The sequence below is a fragment of the Thrips palmi genome, unplaced genomic scaffold (genome assembly GCF_012932325.1).
Source record: "Thrips palmi isolate BJ-2018 unplaced genomic scaffold, TpBJ-2018v1 HiC_scaffold_4, whole genome shotgun sequence".
In the NCBI taxonomy this organism is placed as follows: domain Eukaryota; kingdom Metazoa; phylum Arthropoda; class Insecta; order Thysanoptera; family Thripidae; genus Thrips; species Thrips palmi.
In genome coordinates, this window is record NW_023144631.1 from 6357767 (window position 1) to 6383784 (window position 26018).

Below are 26018 nucleotides of genomic sequence, written 5' to 3' on the forward strand. Positions count from 1 at the left end.
GTGGCGCCACTGATTGTTTGGGAGTTTCAATTCGAGGCGCAGGTGTCCCCACGTGCCCCGGCGCCCCAGGGAGGGTCCGGGGCCCCACGGGGGGAGGGGGCTAAGTCGAGTGCCACTTCCAGTGCCGTAGCGCCCCTCCCCGGCCGGCACCCGCCCCCTCGCCCGCCGAGGCTTCGCCGAGGGGCTGAGAGAAAAAGAGCGCCGCGCTTCAAGTAAAATAAAAAGAGATGTGGTCCCGAGGAAAAAATTTGTCAGATAAGTAAAACGGATGAAAGTAGAGAAAAAAGAAAGGGAATAAAAAGAAGAACGGCGCGGGGAAGAAGCATGGGACGTTGTGTGGAAATGAAGAGACAGGAGGCGCGCCAAGAAGGGCTGGAGGGAGGCCGCCGCGCTACGCCGCGCCGCGCAGGCCGTGGTGGGGGAGGGTGGCGGTCGACGGGCCAATGGGGGCGAGGCTCGCGGCCCGCCGGCATGGTTGGCCGCCGTCCCCCCCACCAGCGGGGCGGCGCGGCGTGGGGGCTTCCCTCGTGGTGGGGGAGGCGCGGCGCTGGGCTGCCTGGCTCGGCAGCTGGAGGCGAGGGGCGAGGAGAGTGAGGTTAGTTCAGAGTGCACCATCGTGGCGGCAAGTCGTGCAGTGAGCCTAGCCGTGCTTTCCGAGCCGCGCGGACCATGGGATTACGGGAGTGACTGAGTGCGCGGACGCAGAGTGTGGTGGCATTGCCCGGAGCTGCCTTGTGTTTGTGTTCTGTGCTCATCGTCGCCGGACCATGTGCTGCCGGACTAGGCGGTGACCGCGGCGCTGACGGTCATGGTGTTGGAGCCCATGTTCCCCGCTCGGCCCCTGGGCGCCGTGGGCCCCGGCCCCGGGCCCCTGCCCGCCAACATGGCGGTCAACTTCGCGGGCTCCGACGTCATGTCGCGGCTGCTGCACGCCTACCGCGGCCTGGCCATGGCGGGGCCCTACGGCCCCATGGCGGGCCTGCCGCCGCCCCCGCACCGGCCCGCGCTGCTGCTCAGGGGCATCCCCCAGCCGCAGCCCCACCCGGGCACCATCGGCCACCCCGGCGCCCACCCGGGCCACCCGGGCCACCCCGGACACCCGGCGCACCCGCCTCTGTCGCCGTCCGGAACGCGGTCCTTCGAGCGGCCCGACGCCAGGACGTCACCCGGCTCCATGCCGATGACCCCCACGTCGGAGGAGGCAGCCTCGCCCGGCGCCCATGAAGGTGAGACCCTTGTGTCAAAGATTCAAAGATTCGCGAAGAAGCGCCGTACAGGAGCCCAGCGAATTGTCACGGTCCCTGCCTGAACGCAGTGTAGGTATGACTTGGCGCAATCTCTCACAGAACCGAATGTGAGACACGCTCGTGCTGTTGTCTGTGGTAATTCACAGTGGTTCACAGCCGTCGCGGGAAAACCATAGCTCTCCAGCCCTGTGCGCCCAATCAAGCATCCAACCCAACCACCCAGACTCACTTGCTCTTCGGTCTCGGATGGTCTGTGGCTGGCGTGCGGCTTTTCACTGAAACTGCTGCCGTGCCGCGAGAGGCCGCACAGCGAATCAGAGTAGTGCATTTGCCTCGACAAACACACAGACACACACATGGGACACGCACGCATGCACGCGCGGACACACTCACACACTCACACACACGGGCACAACACGCATGCCAGCGGAACGGCGGCAGGAATTATAAATATCATTACTCGCAATTGAGGTGCGTTGACACCGCCTCCAAGTGGCCAATCACGGCACGCCGCCATTTCACTTGCGCCCAGCGACGTGTGTGTGTGTGTGTGTGTGTGTGTGTGTGTGTGTGTGTGCGTGCGCGCGCGCCCGTGTGTGTGTGTGTATGTATGTGTGAGTGTGTGTGTGTGTGTGCGTGTCAATCGGCCGGCTCGCACGCACACACGCGTGGCCCTGCTTATGCAGATTGTCGCCGAGGCATTCGCCGGCCCGTGGTGGTTGGTGCTGGTGGTGGAGGAGCTGGTGGTGCCCGCGGTGGTCCCGGTGCCGGGGGCTCTTGCGTGCGCGCTGCGTGCTCGCCATCACGTGCACGTCAAGCCAATGGCCGAACCGAAACGCACGTCGGCGTGGTCGCGGTGCCCCGGAGTCGTCCGCGGGACTCTCGCCGCCGTGCTCGCTGCTCACCCAGGACGCGGCGTTCAACACCCAGATCGAGGTCTCTAGCCTGCAGGCTGGTCCCGAATGCTTTCGTCACACTGACAGTCTGCCTCGCAGCCCGGCGGGACGACCCGTGCGAGAGGGGCAGGCACTGTTCGGAATCGGCCTGCTGGTCGTATGCCACCCTCCGACAAGCGAAACAAAAAACAAACTGCCGCCGCTGCGACCCCGGCGGCACGGCACGCGGCACGCGACTCCAAATTTGCGTGCGGCGTGTCCAAATCGGAGCGCGCGCCTATTAGGCGTGGAGATTGTTATTTGCCTTGCCGGCCGCTCGGCGCTTGGCGCTCGGCGCTTGGCGCTCGGCGCTTGGCGCTCGGCGCTTGGCGCTCGGCGCTTGGCGCTCGGCGCTTGGCGCTCGGCGCTTGGCGTGTCGCATGGAAGCGTCTCGCGGCGCTTGACCCGAAAGCGCTGCCGCCACTGTCGGCGCTGCGGACTTGTTTCCGTCGCTCTGTCTCTCTCGCACTCATGGACGCCCCGTGTCGGTGCGAGAGAGAGAGAGAGAGAGAGAGAGAGAGAGAGAGAGAGAGAGACAGCGACGACTGCCGGGCGCTTGCGGCCGCTAGATGGCGCTCCGTCCGTCACGTCCACCTGATGTTATTACTGCGGTTGACAAGCTAATTCTTTTCCCTGAAATAATAAAGCCATTCGAAAGAAGTGGATCGATCGCGAGTAATTGAAAGGGGCGCCGTCCGGCGCCGCCAACCGCCAACCTGGCCGACAACACGGCATAAACGAATCAGACTTACCGAATTATTCTTATTCTTCTTATTATGTTATTATTTTTATTATTACCTGAAGTCCGGCCCTTTTGAGCAATTTCCCCCCTTTCTCCCTCTCTCTCTCCCTCCCTGTCGTGTAGCTGTTGGCGAAAACGGTGTTTTGCGCGCGGTGCATCGTAAACCAGGCTGCCCACGCCGCTGACTCGCCGCGGACGTATAAACACGTTAGAAGCGCGCGTCGTCTTATGAGAATCTACGAGGGGTAATAAAGTAACACAAAATTACCGTAACACGTCTTATATCCCGTGGCCCGCGGACCGTGGAATATGGTAACATCCTCACTTCGGTACAAAACACATGCCTCGTAAATTCTCCCGCGGGGGCGCACCGTCGCCATGACTGCAAGCCCGCCAGCCAGCCCCGCCAGCCGCGCCAGCCTCGGGGGCCGGCGCTCTATATAATTAGCTTCCGAAATTAAAGTCCAGTGAGTTCCAGGCGGCCGTCCCGGCGTGTCTGCGCTGCCGCTGCTGCTTAGTGAGAATCTGGCTGCCGGATTGTTGATGTCGTCGCCACTTTGACTTAGAACTGAGCATAGTTATGGCAGTCACCCAAAAAAATACGTTTCGTGAGCCAAGATAATGTTTCATAAGTGTGTCAGAAGTGAATTTTCTTGAATGTGTCAAGAAAATTCACTTATGGCAAGTATCTTGGTTCAAGAATCGCCTTTTTTGGGTGGTCATGGGTCTCGAAGAATCCACCGAGAATAGTTCCCAGACCCTTTCGTCTAAATTTGATGTCTAATTGAAAAGTATAAACAATTATCTGCCTGAAAAAAAAGCACAAACTTCTCCTTCCCCGTAAAAACCAACAAAAAACAAATAGTCCAACGGTATTGGCGGGAAGCCTGTGGCGTGACTGGCGGTCGTCGTGGCGGCCATAATTCTTCCTTATTGTTTACTTAGATGCACGGTTTGTGAGGTGTGGGAGCAGGCCGGCCATACACTGTGGCCACTGCCCCCCCCCCCCCCCCCCGGGTTCTGCCTCGCGGGGCGTATACCATACTACTGCGTACTCAAGCCGACGAAATTGTAATTAAGGCCGTTTCCTTCGTCACCCGCCCATGCGCGCTGCGCCGCCCGGCCGCACGGAACGTTTTCGTTTTATATCGCGGCGCGCGAAAATGAGACTCGACTGATCGAGCCCCCCCCCCCTTTTCCTTGTCCGACCGCTCCTGTTTCCATGCCTCCTCGAGCCAACCGGCCGTAATAACATTTCAATCGCCTTCGGGGAGCCCTGTGCATTATTTGGGGCCCGCGTCGCTCTGTTCAATAAATACGGGGCTAATCCTGCGGCCAACACGAGAACTAATAAATAATTATCGGGCCGGGAGGGGCGTGGCGGGGCCTCGGAGGGGGGGGGGGGCGCACTCGCCGCGCCTTTGTGGGAGTTTAAGGCCCTGGAGGAAACTGGACGCGGAGCGGCCTGGGTGCTTAAATACAGACCTTGTGGTTTTCATTTAACCGCCATTTTTATTATTCGCACGATAATCTGAATCGATAGAGGGGCGTCGTCGGCCAGGAATTTCACACGCGTGTGTTTCATGGCGGCGCTGCTGCTTTCGCCGCGTGCTGCATCGCGATGGAAAGGAAAAATTGCGAGAGGGCCGCGCGGTTGATTTGTATTTATTTTATATATTTATTTTATGCTTTATTTTGTGTTTCTGTGTGTCGCGCGCTGATGGCGATTGGGTGGAGAAGTCCTTGTTGAATGGGTTGCGTGGTCGCGGAGCGAAAAGTTTTCCAATTACTGTTGTAGTACGGCATTATCATCCGTATAGAATAAAAACGAAAGCAAAACAACGAAATGTGTATCGATTCGATTCTTTCTTTTCTCTTTATTTTTGCCGCCACCCGAGCAAATTGGTATCGGTCGAACACGCGTGCTGATAACGCGCCAACAAATTGTCCCTATCGTCGGGTGACGTCAAAGGAGGCCAGCAGTGCGTACCGGACGCGTTGCTTGACGTCAGAAAAAAAAGACGCGCGGACGGAAGGGACGGTCGCACTGTCCTGGCGAGTGAAATTCCGGACTCACGATGACCCCCCTGGGAGGTCGTATACCTTGGACGCCGCGATTAATTAGCCTCAACCGGGAAAGGGGAGGGGGAAGGGGGGTGGGGATTTACGTGCTGCGCGCAGGGGCGGACGGACACGGACAGACCTCATGAAGCAGTGGCCTTTATTTTTATGGTTATTTCCTTTTATTTACATCAGCAGTGCATAACGACTTGTCACACAAACACTGGCCTAATTACCAGGGCCGTATAAGCTAGTCTGTTTCGTTTACTCTCTCTTTTTTTACTTTGTTCGGTTCTATCGCGACGACAATGCCGTGTGTGTCGTTCAAGTGCGCCGTCGGCAAGCGAGCTCATAGGTGGCAACCCCAGCCGAGGGCGGCAACAGGGTGGCCACCCTAGCCGAGGGCGGCATCGCGCAAAAGACAAAATCCTGCGGCAACTAATGCCCGGCCTGCCGAGGCGGCGCGCATATCGGGGGACTGTAATCTAATTATTATTAATTTGAGCGCGAAAATATGTCGAAAGTGCCCTCTGGCCGTCGCCGCGGATCTCTGAGTGTGTGGAAGACTTGCTTATCGAGTGATAATTGGCCGGGTGCAGATCAGATTCGAGCGCGGAATATTAATTAGCGTCCGAGGCGCAGCGACCTCGCCTTTTCAATAAGCTGGACGGACCGCCGAGTCGCCGCCCCGGCGGCACGGCCACGGCGGCACTTTCCACAACAACAAGGAGGTCGCGCTAACTTGTCAACGGGCGGCATAGTCGGGGCACCGCGTCGCAGGCATGAATGGCGGGGTGACGTCACTTTAATCGGGTTTAAAAGTTGTTTCCGATAAAACGCGCCATTCAAGCGACAGTCTGTTCGCCGCTTATCGCTCCAAATTACACAACGTGGTTGATAAGTAGTGCCGCGCCGCGGCGGTCGGGACGCGCGAGTCTGCCCGTTCGGGCTTCGGGCCGCGCGCTCGGGCCGCGTTCGGGTCGCGTTCGGGTGTTTCCGTCCGACGAATACGAATGCAGGCGGCTGGTGATTGATTGTGAGCAGCGCCGACGGAAACGAAAATCACGAACAAACACCATCAGACTTTGGCGGCTAGTTTCGGCGCGAAGTGTTTTTTGTTGCGACTTTCGAGGCGGGATTCAATCAAGAAAGTTGACAGGCCATCGCCGGCCCGGCCCATTGAAATGCCCAAATCTGTTTCTGCGGTAACGTTGTTTTGTTTTTGTTTTGTCGCAGACGAGGACGAGGCGGCCAAGCGGCGGCGCTCGCGGACCAACTTCAACAGCTGGCAGCTGGAGGAGCTGGAGCGGGCCTTCCTGGCCAGCCACTACCCCGACGTGTTCATGAGGGAGGCGCTGGCGCTGCGGCTCGACCTCAAGGAGTCCAGGGTGGCGGTAAGTAACCCGCACTCTCTCAGCTCTTCTTACCCGCAGTTTTAAACCCGCTCCATATTTTGTCCCGCGCCCGTATCGGATTCCGAAAACGCGGTTTTGCTGCGAAAACCGCCGTTCGTCGGCCGGTCTCTCTGAATCGGACTCGTTTCCACAAAATCGTAAACTGTGCCGCGGACAATGCCGCGGGCAACGCGACACCGTGGCCGGCGACGTGGCAAGCCGCGGGTCCGAGGGGTCCGAGGCACGCGTCCAGCTGTAAACACGAGCGGACCGCGACCCGCGCCGCTAAATGGCCTCTACTGTTGCAGAAAATGCCGTGGGTCCATTACGCGACAAACTTTACACCGCGGCGGACTGATTCCGAGAGTCGTTTTCGTCGCTCTGTCTCTCTCGCAACTATACCCGATGCCGCTTGAGTGCGAGAGAGACAGAGCGACTCTCAGTCTGCAGCCTCACAGACCGCACAATGCGTTTCGCACTTATTCCCCGCTCCCCAACGTGGCTCTCTTTATTTCCTTTAGTTTATTTTTTTCGAAAATGAAATGAGTTTATAGAACGAAAAAGTTTTTAGTGGCCGCCTGGGTGAACATGCTGGTCGTGTGCGCGGCGGTGCGTGGCGGCGCGCGGGAAGGGGGGGGGAGGGAGGGGGACACCCAAAGGTCAACGAGGAGGTTACCTGCGCGCTTTTAAAAACATCCCGAGGAACACCCCCGCAGCTTGTGGAACTGCAGAACGCTCGTTGTTAGAGTGTCATTCTTTTCAAATGATTCGCGCGCGAGTGTGTGCGTCTGTGCGTGCGGCGCGCGATGGGGTGCAAAGTCAATCTGAAGCTCTGTTTTGGGTTCGCGGTCGCGGATCGCGCGGATCAGAGGGGTAAACCAAGCGTGGGGAGGGGAGGCCGGCGGGAGGAAGGGTGGGCGCGCAAAGTGGCTAACGGGGAAGCTGGGGGAGCTCGGGCGGCAGCGGGTGGAGACCGCACCACCCTGTTTGCGCCGACTGGCGGGGCGCGGGGGCGGCGCGCGGGCGGTGCGGGGGCGGCGCGAAGCCGTGGGGCGTCGGTGGCGGGGGAGGCGGGGCGACCAGGGTTCCCCGGGGAACCATCCGAGTTGGGCCAAGCCCATTACCTCCGCGTTATAGACTCGCAACAAGGCAACATGTGGCACGGCGGCGCGCGGGGCAGGCCTTGGGGCAGCCGGGCTGGCACTGTGCTTATGCTGGCCGCGCGAACTCACGGACTAACCGAGCGCTTTCGCCCCTCTTTGCCCCGCAGGTGTGGTTCCAGAACCGGCGGGCCAAGTGGCGCAAGAAGGAGCACACCAAGAAGGGCCCCGGCCGGCCCGCGCACAACGCGCACCCCCAGACCTGCAGCGGCCAGCCCATCCCCGAGGAGGAGCTGCGCCGGAAGGAGCAGGACCGCCGCGAGAAGAAGATCCTCCGCGCCCTGCAGCGCCAGCAGGTAGGTTTCAACGCTTTGGTCAAACCGAAACGAGTTGTTTTCCGCGGGACTTGAACCTCTGACCGACATTTCCTTCCTGTCGCAGAGGAAGCTGGCGTCCAAGGGCATCACGGTGGACCTGGAGACGCTGCGCCGCGAGTGGGAGGCGCGGGGGTCCTTCGTGGGCAGCCGCAACGCGGGCCGCTCCAAGAGCAGCGCGTCCAGCACGGCGGCCGGCTCCTCCGTGGACGACGACTGCAGCGACATCGACGTGGTGGGCGAGGACGACAGCATGGACTACGAGTCCAGCAGCACGGCGGCGCCGGAGGACGGCGGCCACGAGGACGCCGTCGCCGCCAGCGGCCACCCCGCCGGCCTCGGCCCCATCAACTACGTCAAGCGCGAGCTGGCGGCCGCCTCGCCGTCCGAGGCCGCGAGCACGCCGTCGTGGGACGAGGCCGCCCTGGCCAGGCCCTTCTCGTCCGTGGCGGCCAAGCCCTCACCCCTGCCACTGCCGATGCCCCTGCTGCTCAACAACAACAACAACGAGGAGACCAACAACAAGAACAGCCTCCGCAGCAGCCCGGTCAAGCTGAGCTCCTTCAGCATCGAGTCCCTGCTGTCGCGGGGCCGGCAGCCCGTCGAGGCCGTGGAGTCGTGAGGACGAGGTGAGAGAGAAAGAGAGAGAGAGAGGGAGAGAGAGAGAGAGAGAGAGAGAGAGAGAGAGAGAGAGAGAGAGAGAGAGAGAGAGAGAGAGAGAGAGAGAGAGAGAGAGAGAGAGAGAGGAGCAACAAAACGCGCCTTAATTGCCTAAATGAGCTCCGCTTGATTTTTGCCGCTGTCTCTGCCGAGCGCCCTCCGCGGGGTCGTAATAAAATTGCGGCGATGTTATCCGCGGGAAATTAAAACAAACGTTCCTCCGCGACTAACTAGTAACGACGCCCGAAAGTGCTGATCTGGCCGCAATCTCCCGCCAAATAATTTCCACGGTCGGGGAAAGCGCCGCCTGGGGGGATGGGGAGACTTTGGGGGTGGCCGATGTGGGTGGGAGATAGGCGCCGAAGTTGCCGTGGAGAGGGCCAGGCCAGGGCCATAGGCCCCGCGCAAGGAAGGGGCACTACTGGTTTATTCACACCGTCGTACTCAAAATGTTCCTTCTGTCTTTGATTCCAGATCTCGGCGGTCGATTTCCTACCGATCGTTTCCATCTGTGATAAGTGAACTTCGAAACCTGAAGCGTCGCGCCAACCCAAGAAGGTGCTGGGGACAGCAAGGCGGCAAGCTCTTGCGCTCGCCGGCAAAGTGAATAATTAACCTATTTTTGTAAAAACTTGAGTGTTGTCTGAGAATCTACGGAGGTCTGTCTTGGTGGTGAGGAAGGACCGACAAAAATCGTGCAAACGTTTTAAAGGTCGCTAAGCATATCAGCAAATCGAGCATCAAACTGACTGACTCGTTGTCATATCAATTATCGATCAAAAAGACGCGCTCGCTCTCCGTAGAACATATCATCAATGTCGGGAATGTATGACACAAACTCAAATCCTTTTGGAATGAGAGTGTTTTTTTTTTATTTGACTAAAAGTACAAACTCATAAAAACGTTTCGTAGATCTCTAATAAAGAAAAATGTTATTTAGGTGAACCACAGCACTGTTTTAAGTTCCTTTTAATGTATGTAAATACATATAAAATGATTATTCTAGTCATAATAAGAAAATGAGAAATATGTTTAACAAATCAGACATGCCTCGAAGTGTACGGGGACAAATTTTATCTTATCTATCAAACATGTTGTGATAGGCGCCTGCTGCAGGCTTTTTACGCCGTGGCGCCGAGTATTGTATATTGACGGGCAGTTAGTGTTATTGTTTGATAATAAACATAAACATTTCCAAGCTATTGAAACTGGCTGTACTACTTGACGATTCCCCAGCTCCCACGCATATCAAATAGGTGCATGTCGTTGAACGCGGTTTAATTGGAGCGAATGACACGGTGGCTATTCATGGGCCTGACCGGGCCGCTAATTCCTGCCCTGCCGATTCGCACAAGCCTGGCCATTAGTGGCGCGAGCGGCACACTGCAAGCGGCGCGCTGCTATTCGCACGACGATCGCGCGCTAAATGCTCAATCTGCATTTAACCTCCGCGTGGCCGCTCGCCGTTCGCGCTGGGAAGGTGGATTACGCAAGTGCGGCGAGCGGGCAAAAACAATGACTGCAGTTTTTTAATCGCTTGATTGTTATTGTTTTCGGATCAAACAGCGCCGTGCAGGGCAGGCGGCTGGGGTGGCTGGAACGACGGCCAGCAGACTGATTCAGAGAGTCGTCGCTCTGTCTCTCTCGCACTCATGGGGCGTCCCGCATGGGTGCGAGAGAGACAGAGCGACTCTATCGGAGTGAGTCTGCAGGTTGCCTAGTGCCGGTTCGAACGGGGGCATTACACGTCATTAGACGAGGTGCGGGCCGTATGGTTGAGCCCCTGCATGCCCCGGCAGTGCCCCAGCGGCCGCACCGGGGCTCTGGACTCTGGCCCTGGCTTTGGACGGCCGAGCCGCGTCGTAACTCGCGCCATAATTGTCAGAGATGTGTTTGAATGATAAACGCGGCGTGGCTCGGCCGACCGGCCGTATTCGATGTTATTGCCGCCGTGCAGTTCGGTCTTCGGGCAGCGTTCCTTCCGCCTCGCCCTTCTCTCGGACTACTTCCGCTTCGGCTGCACCGCACTGCGCGGCACTGCAGACCGCGGCGTGGCTGCGGTGACCTAAACGCCGGGCGGGGCGGCAAGAGGCGCGCTGCCCAGCCCAACCGCCACTTTCATATTTTATTTTTTTCCCCGTCCGTTCGGATCCACGCTTTGTTGGGCCCAACGCCGCGGCACCGCGGCTCCACGCCGCTGCAGATACTTATGTCCCTGCCGGCCTGCCGCTCGTAAAGGCTGCGCCTGGCCGGCCTGGCCGCTCCATCGGCGATCCGCACCGGCGGCCAGTCACGACCGCCGCGCTGCCGCCCCCACCACCACCACCACCTCGGCGTACAGTAGTGACGCCGTGACGCCCCGAGAATCCAATCCGGCGTCGCCCGCTCTCTCTCGCACCCAGAAGTGACCCGTGGGTGTGCGAGAGGGACGGAGCGACGTGCTCGCAGTCAGTCCGCTCCGGGCGCGCACCTCGGCACGCCGCCGATTCCCCTGCTCTGTGGACGCTCCGCGGGCTGATGCGGAATTTAAGAGAGGCCGCTCTGAAATTGTTTTAGGAAGGACCTCGTCGCTCGCCGTGCTCGCCTCGCGCCACTACACTGTGCGAGGACGGGAAAAGGGCCGGAGGTAAAACGCCGAATGAACATCGCGGAAAACATGACATGCTGGCCGACACCACCGAAGGTAGGCGTTGGACACTCCGAAGGCCCTGAAGACTGCCCCGAAGGCTGGCTTGCCTGGAAGGCTGGCTTGCCTGGAAGGCTGGCTTGCCTGGAAGGCTGGCTTGCCTGGAAGGCTGGCTTGCCTGGAAGGCTGCCTTGCCTCGAAGGCTGGCTTGCCTGGAAGGCTGGCTTGCCTGGAAGGCTGCCTTGCCTCGAAGGCTGGCTTGCCTGGAAGGCTGGCTTGCCTCGAAGGCTGCCTTGCCTCGAAGGCTGCCTTGCCTCGAAGGCTGCCTTGCCTCGAAGGCTGGCTTGCCTCGAAGGCTGGCTTGCCTCGAAGGCTGGCTTGCCTCGAAGGCTGGCTTGCCTCGAAGGCTGCCTTGCCTCGAAGGCTGCCTTGCCTCGAAGGCTGGCTTACCTCGAAGTCTGCCTTACCTGGAAGTCTGCCTTGCCTCGAAGGCTGGCTTGCCTGGAAGGCTGGCTTGCCTGGAAGGCTGGCTTGCCTCGAAGGCTGGCTTGCCTGGAAGGCTGGCTTGCCTGGAAGGCTGGCTTGCCTGGAAGGCTGGCTTGCCTGGAAGGCTGGCTTGCCTGGAAGGCTGGCTTGCCTGGAAGGCTGGCTTGCCTGGAAGGCTGGCTTGCCTGGAAGGCTGGCTTGCCTCGAAGGCTGGCTTGCCTGGAAGGCTGGCTTGCCTGGAAGGCTGGCTTGCCTGGAAGGCTGGCTTGCCTGGAAGGCTGGCTTGCCTGGAGGCTGGCTTGCCTGGAAGGCTGGCTTGCCTGGAAGGCTGGCTTGCCTGGAAGGCTGCCTTGCCTCGAAGGCTGGCTTGCCTGGAAGGCTGCCTTGCCTCGAAGGCTGGCTTGCCTCGAAGGCTGCCTTGCCTCGAAGGCTGCCTTGCCTCGAAGGCTGGCTTGCCTCGAAGGCTGGCTTGCCTCGAAGGCTGGCTTGCCTCGAAGGCTGCCTTGCCTCGAAGGCTGCCTTGCCTCGAAGGCTGGCTTACCTCGAAGTCTGCCTTACCTGGAAGTCTGCCTTGCCTCGAAGGCTGGCTTGCCTGGAAGGCTGGCTTGCCTGGAAGGCTGGCTTGCCTCGAAGGCTGGCTTGCCTCGAAGGCTGCCTTGCCTCGAAGGCTGGCTTGCCTGGAAGGCTGGCTTGCCTGGAAGGCTGGCTGCCTGGAAGGCTGCCTTGCCTGAAGGCTGGCTTGCCTGGAAGGCTGGCTTGCCTGGAAGGCTGGCTTGCCTCGAAGGCTGCCTTGCCTCGAAGGCTGGCTTGCCTGGAAGGCTGGCTTGCCTGGAAGGCTGGCTTGCCTGGAAGGCTGGCTTGCCTGGAAGGCTGGCTTGCCTGGAAGGCTGGCTTGCCTGGAAGGCTGGCTTGCCTGGAAGGCTGGCTTGCCTGGAAGGCTGGCTTGCCTGGAAGGCTGCCTTGCCTCGAAGGCTGGCTTGCCTGGAAGGCTGGCTTGCCTGGAAGGCTGGCTTGCCTGAAAGGCTGGCTTACCTCGAAGGCCGGCTTACCTGGAAGTCTGCCTTGCCTGGAAGTCTGCCTTGCCTCGAAGGCTGCCTTGCCTCGAAGGCTGCCTTGCCTCGAAGGCTGCCTTGCCTCGAAGGCTGCCTTGCCTCGAAGGCTGCCTTGCCTCGAAGGCTGGCTTCCTCGAAGTCTGCCTTCCTGGAAGCTGCCTTGCCTCGAAGGCTGGCTTGCCTGGAGGCTGGCTTGCCTGGAAGGCTGGCTTGCCTCGAAGGCTGGCTTGCCTCGAAGGCTGCCTTGCCTCGAAGGCTGCCTTGCCTCGAAGGCTGGCTTGCCTCGAAGGCTGGCTTGCCTCGAAGGCTGGCTTGCCTCGAAGGCTGCCTTGCCTCGAAGGCTGCCTTGCCTCGAAGGCTGGCTTACCTCGAAGGCTGCCTTACCTGGAAGTCTGCCTTGCCTCGAAGGCTGGCTTGCCTGGAAGGCTGGCTTGCCTGGAAGGCTGGCTTGCCTCGAAGGCTGGCTTGCCTCGAAGGCTGCCTTGCCTGGAAGGCTGGCTTGCCTCGAAGGCTGGCTTGCCTGGAAGGCTGGCTTGCCTCGAAGGCTGGCTTACCTCGAAGGCTGGCTTACCTGGAAGTCTGCCTTGCCTGGAAGTCTGCCTTGTCTCGAAGGCTGCCTTGCCTCGAAGGCTGGCGGCAGGCAGTCCAGGTGACGCTGCCCGCATGGCTGGTGCGCTGGCGGCCTGGCTTGCCTGGCTGGCCGCCCTGGTCGCCGCGACCCGCGACGGAATCCCCAGAGTTATTTCCACGCGCTGTGTGTAAATAGTGGTGTCCGTGGCAGGCCGCGGCAGGAGGCCGCCTCCGGACAGCGTGCCTTCTTCTCCCTCGCACTGCTCTGCTCGCGGGGCGGCCCGTAGGGGTGCGACAAGGAAGGACAGGGCCACCAAACTCGGAACCGAAGCGGCCGCTTGGCTTGCCGTTGGCTGGCCGGTCCCTCTCGGATGACAGAGCGAGACAGAGCGAGACAGCGAACCGGTCCGTTCCAAAACGGCCCGCCTAATGAAGATGCTTACGAGGAATAATAAGATGATAAAGCCTGGGATGGTCGCGGGCCTGGCGGGGCGGGGCGGGGCGGGGCGGCACGAGGACGACGGGCTTTGTGTTGCTGCGGTCGGAATGGCTTGATTAGTCGCCACTGCGCTACGCGCCGCGCGCCATCGACGGCCAATCAGAACGCGGAGAAAAGAAAAATGGACAAAATCACACTTTTTTGCCAAATTCGGTCCCGCTGCTCAGCATACGCAGCCTGGAAAAACACTGTGTTCTGCTGTTCAGCCAAAATTTCGTCGGAAATCGCGGCACCCCTCCCCTCTTTCCCCCGCGCAGCGTGGTCCGGCATGGTCGGCGCGTCACAGCCGCAGCGCCCGCGGTGTGAGAAAGAGTGATTAGTTGTGTGAGGAAAAGGAGCTCCTACTACGACTACTTGTTATTTGTGAGGAGAGATGTCCAGACATGCTCTGCTTTGCCTCGCTGCGGATGCATAACATTTAATGCATTCAGGAACATGTTAATTTTCCAGCCTCATAGCGCGCGCGTGTGTTCGTGTGTGTGTGTGTGTGTGTGTGTGTGTGTGTGTGTGTGTGTGTGTGTGTGTGTTCAAATTTACGGCGTGGCGTGGGAGGCGGTACCTTCGCACCGTATGCCCTTGGGGGTGGCGGCCTGGAGGCGGCGCGCACTGCTTCACAGTGCCACGGCTCTCCGCGCAGCACAACAACAACGTTCCTTCCATTCCACATTCCTATCCTTATCAATTAGACTGGGCAGAACTAAACGAAGTGCCGACTGCCTGTGTGGATCCCCATATACCGCACACACCCACACGGACACCATCACGGGCTCCTCTCTCTCTCCCTCTCACTCGCTCCCACTACCCCCTCTCTCTCCTCCCTCACACACACGCACACACAAACACAAACACAACACACACACACACACACACACACACACACACACACACGGACGCAGTCAGGTGTCGGATTATGCTTCCAGGGAGTGTGAATGCGCGTTCTCAAGGCCGTGGTCCCTGAGGCGGACACTACAAAAGACACACACATACTGACGCACACACCGACACACAAACACACACACAGACGGGCGCAGTCGGAGTGGAGGTATCTCTCCGACAGCGGCGCGCGAGTTCGTGCACCCTGCGGGACTTGATGAAAATCTGAGCTCGGCGGGTATTCGAACCGCTGCTGCCGCGGCGTCGGAACGGTACCGGCAATGAACGCCGGCACGCTAGGCGGCGCTCTTGTTAAGCCGTAGTGTCACCGCCCCAGGTACCACCCCGACAACTTGTCATGGATTTTTTCCCCCTTTCCAGTCCGACTGCTTAAACACGCGAGAGAAACGCTAGATGGAGGAGCCCGCCCCACTGTAACGTGTCGTAGTTTTTTTTGTGTTCATTTTTTCTCCGCGTTCGTGTACCGGTGTTTCCCTATCCACCCCCTCCGTCGCCCCGCGATGAGAACGGGCTGAACACGTAATGACGAAACTTCATTGAAAGAGCCCCGCGTCGCTCGGTACTCGGTGCTCGCGGTGTGACGAGGGAGCTGCCCGCTTCTTGCTGGCCCCGGGAAATATACTATTCCGAGCGGCGTGCGCCGTTCTCCACCATTTTTCCATTTTTTTTCTTTCCCTTCCTTCATGACATTCGAAGCCATTGCGTTATTGTTGTTTCTCTTGTTAGCGCCGGCGTCGCGCAGCAGCAGCAGCGGGCCTGCCAGCCTGCGCGGCCTGCATCGCGTGACAGACTGACTTGTTTAGAAAAGAGTGATTACCCCCATTTCTTACGGATCCAAAGCCTCCCGCCCGAAAACTTGGCGGCCATTTCTCCGCCCCCGCCTCACCGCTCCGCTCCTCGCGGCGACATGATGCGGATTCCCTTTTCGTTGCGACCATTTTTTCTATTTTCGTGGCAGAAAGACATGATGGCGCCCCGCACGCCACCAATATAAGAAGGCGTGCTGCTGCACTGTGGGAACCGCGCGCCGCGCCGCGCAGCGGACTAGACGACACTGACGTGTTTCCATGTCGCTCGGCTGCCGCTTTCCCGGAGACTGATTCCGAGAGTCGTCGCTCTGTCTCTCTCGCACCTATACGAGGCGCCCATGCGTGTGAGAGAGACAGAGCGACGATAACGACTCTCGGAATATCAGTCCGCTGCCCAGCGCGGTAGAAAGCAGACTAAAAAGGAGAGCCGAATTAACAGGGCGGATTGATTTGTCATCGTCATTGGTACCGGTAATCCGATCAGGCCGGCAGTCTTCCGCCTCCATTACACCCCCTCCCCGTCACCTCCCTCGGCCGGGCCGGCCGGGTGGATCGCGGATGGAGACGTCACACACAATGCAGGTGTGAAGACTCTTTCATGTTTCGGTTATTAAAAATTATCCCTCCGGAGCCGCAGCAGCGCGGCAGCGCGCATTGTCCCTATTTAATCAACCGTGGTGCTGCCTCCGGGCTCCCCGCCCCGCCTTGCCGGGCCCAGGCCCTGCCCTGCCAGGCCCCAGCCGAGCGATTCAGAGGCGTCGTTTTGTCGCTCTATCTCTGTCACACTCGTAGGGCACTCCACTGGGGTGCGAGAGAGACAGAGCGACGAACTGAGGCGGCAGGCCCCTGCCCCGGGCTAGCGCCCCGCGGCCACGAGGGGACGTGCCGGCCCGCGCCGGCCCTGAGGTGTGACTGGTGTGAGCGACGACCCAAGGAAACGGAGCCAGATGCTGAGCCACTGGCGGCCAGTGGGCAGCGGACTGATTCCGAGAGTCGTTTTAGTCGCTCTCGTCTCTCACACACACACTCATGAGGCATCGCGTATAGGTGCGTGAGAGACAGAGCGACGAAAAAGAATCTCGGAATCAGTCGGCTGGATGTCTTGTTCAGGACGACGTTCGACAAGTCCACAGCCCTCCGCACCGCATTCACCTAACAGGGCTGCAATGGTCTAAACACGCAGGGCTGTCAATGGGTTCCGAGTTCGAAGGGCAATCGGGTCTCATCACGTGTTTGATTGGAGTCTCTTTGAGACGAGGGAATGCCATCGGGGACTCATGACGCCTGTCACACCGAGGGTAGGCCACCCGCTGCGCGCCGAGGCGGCGTTTTGCCTATCCGGGCAGGCGATTTCGGTCCTTTGCGGGGCTCAAACCAAACACATGTTGGCACCAAAGGGTTGCCCTTCCAACGAGGAGGCCATTGCCGCAACCAGTAGCCTTCTCGAGGTTCTACTTGGGGCTGAAATCGCCTGCACAGCCGCGCGGGTAGGCAAAACGGAGCACCGGGGTGCGGCGGGTGGCCTACCCTCAGCGTGACAGGCGTCAAGGGTCCCCGACTTCACCGACGTCCGAACCCGACGTTCCCGTCCGCGGCCTCGACGGCGTGCTCGGTGATCCCGGCCCGCGGCGTCGTGACCCACTCCACTGCTTGTGGGAATAAGTGCCTCTAATGTCGTCCTGCTAATAGGACAGTCCCACGACGCCGCGTCCAGCCGCGTCCCGCGTGGGAGGTCCGACCCTCGGCCCGTCCTGCAGACTGATTCCGAGAGTCGTTTTCGTCGCTCTGTCTCTCTCGCACCTTTACGGAGCGCTCCATGAGTGCGAGAGAGACAGAGCGACGAAAACGGCCCCCGGAATCAGTCCACAGAGCATGGCGGCGAATAATGCCAGCGCCCCGTCGTGCTGGGGCGGCCGGGACGCCCAGGACGCCCCAGTCTTCTCGCTCTGTCTCCCTCGCACTCGTGGAAAGTGCCGCAGGGGTGCGAGAGAGACAGAGCGACGAGTGCTCGACAGCCCGTCATGAAGGCCTCGTCGGTAATCGTCATCGATCACCGTTCCAATCCCGAACGGCCCATCGCCTTCCAGTTCGGCCGGCGACACGAGACAAGACACAATGTGGCAGCCGAGGACAGCCTTGCGCGTTACGGCGAAGAGAAGCCGCCCAAACGGCGAAACGGCACGCCGGTAGCGGCAGCCAAATCAAATGTAGAATGCAAATCAGAGGCAGCCTTTGGCGCGTCGGCCCGGTCTGCCCAGTCGGCCATCGGCCAGGCCATCAGAAAGTCTGATACAGGGCGAGGCGCTCGCTCATCTCGCGCAGCGCGCTGCGTCCGAGGGGCTGGCCGGCTTGGCGCCGCCCCGCACGCAGCACCTCGTCGTCGTGGCTTGCGGCCCGGCAGACTCATTCCGAGGGTCGCCCTGTCTCTCTCGCACCTACAGGGGACGCCGCAGGAGTGCGAGAGAGACAGAGCGTCGAAAACGACTCTCGGAATGAGTCTGCAGGCGGCTCTGGCGGCCCTTGCGGCCGCGGCGTGAAACGTGCCGGAACAGTCGGGCCGCTATCACCAGCCTATCTCCAGAAATAAATACGCCAACAATTCAATTCACGTAAATCAATTCCCTCTCGCCTCGGTCCGCCTCGGTGGGCGGGGCCGAGGCCGGACGAACGGCCGGCGTGCGTGCAGTGGCGTAGCAAAGGCGTAGCCAAGCCCAGGTGCGGTCGCTGTGGAGGGAGCGGCGGTCCAGAATGCTGCCAGGGAGTCGCGCCGAGGCAGCGAAGCGAGACCCACGCCGCTGGTAGCTCTAAAGTTCGATCGCATCAAATGAAAAATCGACATTTGTCAAAAGTTATTTTTCGGCCGGGGGATTTCACCGCGCGAACCGCAGCAGCGCTTCGCCGCTTCGCGTCCGTAACCAAGGCGGAACCGAAGACCGAAGCGCGCACGCTGCAGATAAAACAATTCCTTGTCGGGCCGCGCCAGGGCACTGCCAGGGCATGGCACAGCCGCAAAGAACGAGTCGTGCACCGCGAGCGGCGCGAGCGGCGCGAGCCACACCTGCACCTAAAACGCCCTGTATCTGATGCCGAGCAGGCCGACGAGGCTGTGGAGAAGGAGTGCGGGCCGAGGCCGTGGTGGCCGCGGGGCCGTGGTGGCCGGGGCCGTGGTGGCCGGGGCCGTGGTGGCCGGGGCCGTGGTGGCCGCGGGGCCGTGGTGGCCGGGGCCGTGGTGGCCGGGGCCGTGGTGGCCGCGGGGCCGTGGTGGCCGCGGGGCCGTGGTGGCCGCGGGGCCGTGGTGGCCGCGGGCCGTGGGGCCGCGGGGCCGTGGTGGCCGCCGTGTGGCCGCTGGTGGCCGGGGCCGTGGTGGCCGGGGCCGTGGTGGCCGGGGCCGTGGTGGCCGGGGCCGTGGTGGCCGCGGGGCCGTGGTGGCCGCGGGGCCGTGGTGGCCGGGCCGTGGTGGCCGCGGGGCCGTGGTGGCCGCGGGGCCGGGTGGGGGGGGGGTGGCCGGGGCCGTGGTGGCCGGGCCCCAAAGGATGGGAGCACGGTAAGCCCCAGGGGTGGTGATTCTGAACGCGAACGGAGCCAGCTGGCCACGCGTGGCGCGTCCCCAAATGACGTTGCCGCCGTTTCCAGCCGCTCTTCCTTTTTGTTTGTTTGTCTCGGGGCCGCGGTCCGGAATGATTGTCCTCAGAGTAATTAATAGGTACTCATCCTGTGGCCGGGAACTTCTGAGTACCCGGCCTGGGTACGTCCACGCCCGGCCCCGCGGTATCAGAGATGAACTCCAGAAGTACGGGGAAAAACAAAAGCAACCCCCCTTCCTCCCACTGAAGCTGAAAAAATGGCTTTATAAGTGGGTGCGAATACGACTTTGACACCAGGCTGGCGGCGGGTGGCGGTGCCACGGCCCGGCTGCGCGCCGCACAAGGCTTCCAGATAGCCATCAAGGCCCGCATCGACGTCGCCGTCGACGGCGTCCCGCCGCGTCTCGGCAGGCGGGGCAGGCAGGCCGAAGAGCAAGCACCGCACCTTAATGTCGTCAAATTACCAGGCATGGCGCTCGCCGCGCTGCACGCGTGCGTGGCGGGGCAGGGCGGGGCCGCCTCTACACTAGTGGGCGGCTAATGTCTCTATCCGACAACAACGGGGTAATAATGATCGTCACCGACGGTGGCGCCCTCTGGCTGCCTCAGCAGGCTGGTTCTGAAACGGTCTCTCTGTCTCTATCGCACCCCCACGGGCCGCCCCACGCCTGCGAGAGGGACAGAGCGACGGAGCCTGCCGGCCGTCTGGGTGGCAAAGACAAAGGCTGCAGCGCTGCCGCTTAGCATACAATTAGATCGCGAATCTCTGCTGAGAACGGGGAAAAGACGGAATCCTTATGAGCGAGGGGATGGGGAGGAAGAGAGGGCGCTGGCTGGCTGGGTGGCTGGCTGACTGACTGACTCGGCTGGCTGGCTGGCTGGGTGGCTGGCTGACTGACTGACTGCTGGCTGGCTGGCTGGCTGGCTGGCTGGCTGACTTGCTGGCTGGCTGGCTGGCTGGCTGGCTTGCTGGCTGGCTGGCTGGCTGGCTGGCTGGCTGGCTGGCTGGCTCAGGCGAGGGCTCAGGTGCGATGATGGCACTGCGCGTCAAGTGCTCTCCGTGGGGGTCATTTATCATACGGAAATTAACACCGCGTTGACCCCTGGGCTGCGTGGCTGCCTGCCTCGGCGTGCCGGTTATTTCTCTTCCTAAAGAGGGACACTCGATGATGGGCCACCGCCGCCATCATTCGATTGTTCGATTGTAGTTCGAGAGGTCGAAAGAGGCGGCGCATCACCTCGCGAGGTAAGTGACAGCGCCAAAAGGCCGGCGTCCCCATCGGCTGCGCCATTCGCGCGTGTGGGTGTGCGTGTGTGTGAGCAACGCCAAGCAAAGGGAGGGGAAAATCTTGTTTCACGGGATTAAGGCCCGTGCGCGCGCCGCTGCACCGTTCAAGACAAAAAATAAAGTGAGTGAATGTTATTTGGAACAGGGCGCGGCGCGGCGGTGTAACAAGCTGTTCAAGCTCGCGTCAGGGTCACCACTTTACGACACCTTACCCCCCTCCCCCTCCTCCTCCACCTTTTCCCTTTGTTGTCCCGCGCTGTGATAGCCCAAATTATATCCTCAGTATATAAAGTTAACATCTCACTCAAGCTCCCGCCCTGTCTCACTCGCTCATCCTCAAGACCCCCTGGACCCTCTACTCCTCTCTCCGTCCCTCCAGAGGGTCTTAGGCGGGGCCGAGGGGGCCGACGGGCCGACAGGGACGGGACAGCCCCCCGCCGGCTTTTGTCAGCTATAACTCGCCATAAGCAGGCCGAAGCGGGCCGAAGCAAGCCCAGAGCGGCGCGCGGCTGCAGGCGATCCGAGTCCAGCTTTCTTACAGTGTTCGCAGCACCACATCCATTGCGAACTTATTTATTCTCGCTCCTTTTCCTCTTCTTCACTTTTCTCCCGAACCGAGAGGCGCGCGGTTGGCCCTGCCGCCCTGCCCGTGACAAATGCCGCGCTCGCCGCGCGCGCACTCGACCACCACATCCTAAATTATATAGGCATATTCCTGAATTTATGGGCAGCAGACCGGCCCGCGTGTGTGCGAGCAAAGTTACTAAGGGCCTTAATATTCGTTTGGCAGCGGCCTGGCGGTGGTGGCCGTCTCGCAACGACTCACTCGCCTACTCTGCGTCAAGTCCCAGAGCCTCGTAAGATTAGAATTATTAAAATTCATGTGCTGACATTGTTGTTGCTTTTTTTTTTTGTTCACGTTTTGAGGGCAGCAAGTTGCCCTGCGCGACAAGTTGTCGTGTCTTCCGTCGCGAAAATTTGTAATATTTCTGGAATGTTTCCTCCGGAGGCGGCGCGCCCTCGCTCTTCAAACGCGCGCGCCATTCACGTTCACATTCATTTGTCGAAAGCGCGCGTGTGTTTGAAGCGGCCTGTCAGGCTGTCGGCGCGCGCGGTAACAGCATCATTGGCCGCGCCGCGCTCCGCCCGCGGGCCGCCCGCGCCGCCCGACCGAATCAGGGCGCCATACCTCACTGGCAATCACCGCGCGAAGGCAAAGAGCAACCACCGCCTTGCGGCCACCGCGGCGCCCTCCGAGAGTCGTCGCTCCATCTCTCTCACACTCGCGGAGCGTCCCGCACTGGTGCGAGAGAGACAGAGTGACGAAAACGCTCCTCGGATTCGGTCTGCTATGGCCGGGCGTGGTAGACAAATGGGGCAGGATTAGCCGCTTCAAGGAGAGCAATGCAGAGCAACGCAGCGTTCTGCGACGCCTGGTATGCACTCACTCTACACGGTAAAAGTGCTGTCTTGAAATCCAAGGGGATGTCCTAGTTTAAGGTATTTCAAAGGGGTTTCAAGTTAATTTTTAAAAGTTGTCCAATCGACATAACTTCACAGACATGATTTCGTCTCGAGAAGACAAACGAAAAATGTCAACACATGTCATAGGTTTGGATGGGAAATGAAAAAGCTATTGAACATCTTTTTAAGTTCAACAACATTTTCACTCCCCACTCAAACCTGTGACAGTTGAGGTTTTTTTGTTTGTTTGTCTTCTTGAGACAAATCCATTTCCGTTAGTTTAAATCAGGACAACAGTGGAAACTCACTCAGAACCCTTGGCATAACCAGAACCAAATCATCCCCTTGGATGTCCAGTGGGCGCTTTTACCGTGTTATCTCCACGCCGGCGAGGCCTTCCGCGGCGGCCGCCTTCGCAGTGTCTTCGCAGCCCTCGCCGAGCCTTCGGCACCGCGGGCACCGCCTACCCACACCGAGACCCCCTCCGGAGACAGGGCCCGCAAGCATCCAATCCAATCTGTAACGTGAGGTGCCGCGGCACGGTCCAGGCGCGGCCAGCGCGTGGGTTGTCTGTTTGGAATCCCGGCCTCGGCCCAGGCGGCCAGGCCGAGCTGGCAGGCAGCGCCAAGGCAGCGCCGAGGCCGACGCGGCGGCAAATTCAAAAGGCGGCCGCTAAATGATTTCGAACTGGCCGCTCTCCCTCCCATTGGGCCGCTCGGCCGTGCGGCCCCGGGCGGCGTGGGGCGTGCGCCATCGACGCGGGGAACGATTGCCTTTGAGCGGTAATTTCAAAGGGGAAGAAAGTCGTCTCTCTTTATCGGCCGAGTGCCAACACCTTCAAATACGTTTTCATTTATTTTTGTTTTAAATGAAACTGAATGAAACTGGCAGCTGTAGTTGTTTTGGGCTGAGGAAAATTCGTAAAAGTTAAACTTTGAAGTGAACTGAGGAACACGTCTGAATTTTCATAACTTAGAAAAACATCTAATTCTTCATTGTTTAGAAAATCAACTCTTTTTTTTTTTCAGACAATCTCTGAAAAAATCAACTATGTCTTTACAATACGCTGCCTGGGAATATCGGGAACGGTTCCTGGTTTCCCCCGGCACTCCCCTGGAAATCACCTGTCGTACTACATATCCATTGTTTTAAAATATCTGGAATTTCGGACCAATTTTGTAACACTTACTGGTCTGGTTTCCCAATTAGGACTAGGAGTATGCAAATCTTCGGACGAAACTTAGGACTTTCGGTCTTAAAAGCAAATTTGGACCCCAGACAGAAAGTCTGACAGGGCTGACTGAAAATTCGCTAGAGGCTTACCTGGGAAAACGGAAAACCATAGACCGGGAACCGTTTTGGCCCCGATGGCACGCTTCGCCTAGACTAAGACGCGCGTTATTGGCGGAGCGGCCTGGCGGTATTTACACGTGTTGTGTGGCGATATCAATTACCGCCCGATGCCTCCACAGCTTCATCACGCACGCGGCGCGAGGCGGCGCGCTCGCACACGCGGGCCATTCCGCTTCTTTCTATATGCTAATAGAGACGATAATTAACATGCTGTAATTAGTTTTTGATAAGGTGTGATATTTATCGCCCCGACTACATAAAGCAGACCTAAATCACCGCGCTGTCAGAGAGCGCGCCCGCGTGTGTGAGTGTGTGGGTGTGTGTCGCTGCACGCCGATTGAAACTACTTCTCTCACGTCGTCTTCCCGGTCGCGGAAGGAAAGGGGAGGGGCGGTGTGTTCCAGTTCCAGGCCTTGCAGTGCGGCGCGGCGTTCGGTGAACCACCTCGAGGGCGCTTTCGAAATACCCAATCCGTGGAAACCCGGCGGCGAATGACGCTGGCTCACTGCACACGGTGGAACCAACTGTGAAAATTAAAAACACGTGAGTTTAGTTTTCAGATCCCGCGAGGCGTGGTGATTAACGCAACCGTCGGCACGTTTGGCCGGAGCGCGTCGACTTCAACACCATCATCGTCAGGCCGATGCCGAGGGTCGTTTTCGTCGCTCTGTCTCTCTCGCACTCATGGGCCGTCCCGTATCGGTGCGAGAGAGACAGAGCGACGAAAACGACTCTCGGAATCGGTCTGCTGGGCCCGGAGCCCCGTGGAGCCCCGTGGAGCCGCGCGGAGCCCCCGCGGGGACGGGCTGCCGCATGCAGGGCCCTGCCCTGCCCTGCTGACGAGCGGCCCACGCCACTGTAAGGCCCTTGGCAGCCCTTTGGCTGGCCGCTGTCATCCGCCGGAACAGAACTACTACAGGCAAACACACACAACAGGCAATCAAACAAAACGATATTCAAAAAGCACTGTGTTTGCATTCATTTGCCAGACCCCGTTGTGGCGCATCGGCACCAATATTACAGTGCAGGGCATTATCGGCGGCGAAGATCGTGTGGCTTATCGCGCGCACTCACACACACACACTCACACACATGCGCTCACACACACACAGTGGCGAGCCCTGACGCATTTGGCACGGCCCGGCGCCTAACCATTGTAATTATCCAGACGATTAATTGTGTTATCTGTACTGCGGGGTGGGGCGGGGTGGGGCGGGGTGGGGCGGGGTGGGGTGGGGTGGGGCGAGGCGGGGCGGGGCGGGGCGCCACCGATAGCCGCGTGGCGGACGGGGCCGAAGGTGCGAAGAAAGGGGGCCGCGGTGGCTCAAATTGGTGGCTTAATTACGAGCGTACGCAAATTCAACTGCCTGATGGCCTTCCTTGTTTTTCACGCCCCATTCCGTGTCGGCCACATCATATTTTCGCCCCGCCGAGGCCACCGCGGCCGCCATCTTGCCGCGGTGCACACTGTAAAAGGGCCCCGCCGAATAGCGCCCTTCATTACTTCGTCGTTAAATGTTACGACAGGAAGCGCGAGTCCTTTAAATTCATTCCGGGGATGCGTTCCCGCCGAGGGTCGTCGTCGTGGAGGTGTTTTGGCAACAACACCTGTCTCGGTCCGTCGGCCGGGAGGTAGCGCGGCGGTCGGCGTGGTCCCACCAGGTGGTGGTGGAGGCCCGGCTCCTCTGCCACATTAGATCCTCTGGGAAAGGCAAATACGGCAAGCAGGTACTTTAATAACAAGGTGGACAGGGCCACAGGCCACAGCCCCGTGGCCCCGCCCAGCGCATTCTCTACGATTTTCTCCGAGGATTTCGGAAAGATAACATGGGAGCGTAATCGCACATTTTACATCATCTCATCAGACCTCGCATCAGACACATGTGAAAAAACACAAACCACCAGCCAAGTTATTAAATACACCAAAACTATCCAAAATCGCATTTTTCTTTCTCCTTTGGCTTTGGTTGTGCTCATCGGAAGCTCCTTCCACGGTTATCGAGCGCTGGCCATAGACATAGACATGCGCTTCGCGTGTGCCACACCGCTCGAGGCATCGCGACAGTTTTTCTGTTCCTACATTTTCCTCTTCCCACAACAACTTCCGCGCCGCATCGCGCCGCAGGGCGCTGCCATGCCGGGAACCCATTATCATATGAAAAAGAAGAAGAATGGGAAAATGCATTTCAATTTCCGATTTGGGGCAGACGGCGTTCGGTGCCTGGCGGGCAGGCCGGGCAGGCCGCTGCCACCCTCGAGGGGGTGCAGTGGGCCAGAAGACCGGCGAAGGCGGCCAAAACTCTTAGTGTTTCTTGAGCTCCAAAGTCGCTTAAGAGGACTTGAACCCTAGCGCGTGACCCCACCTATGGATTCCTCGTTCGGAGAGCAATCCATTGATGGGGTCACAAGATCGGTTCGAGCAACATTTAGCGTCTCTGGAGCTGAAAACGCGTCTAGAGTTTTGGCCGCACCAGTCTTCCGGCCCACTGTGGGGCTCCAGCCACTGGAAAACTGGAAACGAGGCAGGCACTGTAGTGACTGCAGGGACTGGGCCGCGTCGCCATCTTTGGCGGAGGGCCGCGTGGGCCAAGCGGGCCAACCAGGCCGCGGGGCCTCGCCGGGGCGCAAAGCGAGCGGCGTGGCGCAGTGTTTCTAATTAGATGTGTACCTTATCGCCGGCCGGGCCCTTAATAATAATTACCATCATAATTCATTATTAAAGACGCGATGCCTCGCGAGGAGCGCGGGGCCTTCGAACGCCGCCAGCGCGCGGTCCCACGCGCCGAAGCCCAGTTACCTCTGTGCGCGGTGTCAGTGACTCCCTCCGCCTTCTTTTTAAAAAGCCACCGCCTTCGGAAGAAAAGAGAGCGCTGCCGCCTA

The 26018-nt window shown here is 59.8% G+C and overlaps 1 protein-coding gene across 1 annotated transcript; it reads left to right on the forward strand.

Moving 5' to 3' along the window:
• Positions 1 to 612: 612 nt before the first annotated feature.
• LOC117649213 (homeobox protein unc-4-like) lies at positions 613 to 9721 on the forward strand. Its single transcript, XM_034391746.1, has 5 exons — positions 613 to 1226; positions 6222 to 6379; positions 7650 to 7835; positions 7921 to 8482; positions 8988 to 9721. Exons 1-4 carry the CDS (start codon positions 809 to 811, stop codon positions 8473 to 8475), a joined length of 1317 nt encoding a protein of 438 aa, XP_034247637.1. The 5' UTR covers positions 613 to 808; the 3' UTR covers positions 8476 to 8482; positions 8988 to 9721.
• The last annotated feature ends 16297 nt before the right edge of the window (positions 9722 to 26018 follow it).

Bases quoted from the DNA above. Each gene is read 5' to 3' on its own strand.
- LOC117649213 (XM_034391746.1), top strand. From the start codon at position 809: ATGGTGTTGGAGCCCATGTTCCCCGCTCGGCCCCTGGGCGCCGTGGGC. The intron at 6,380-7,649 runs GTAAGTAACCCG...TTTGCCCCGCAG, and splicing joins TCAAGGAGTCCAGGGTGGCG to GTGTGGTTCCAGAACCGGCG. The intron at 7,836-7,920 runs GTAGGTTTCAAC...TTCCTGTCGCAG, and splicing joins GCGCCCTGCAGCGCCAGCAG to AGGAAGCTGGCGTCCAAGGG.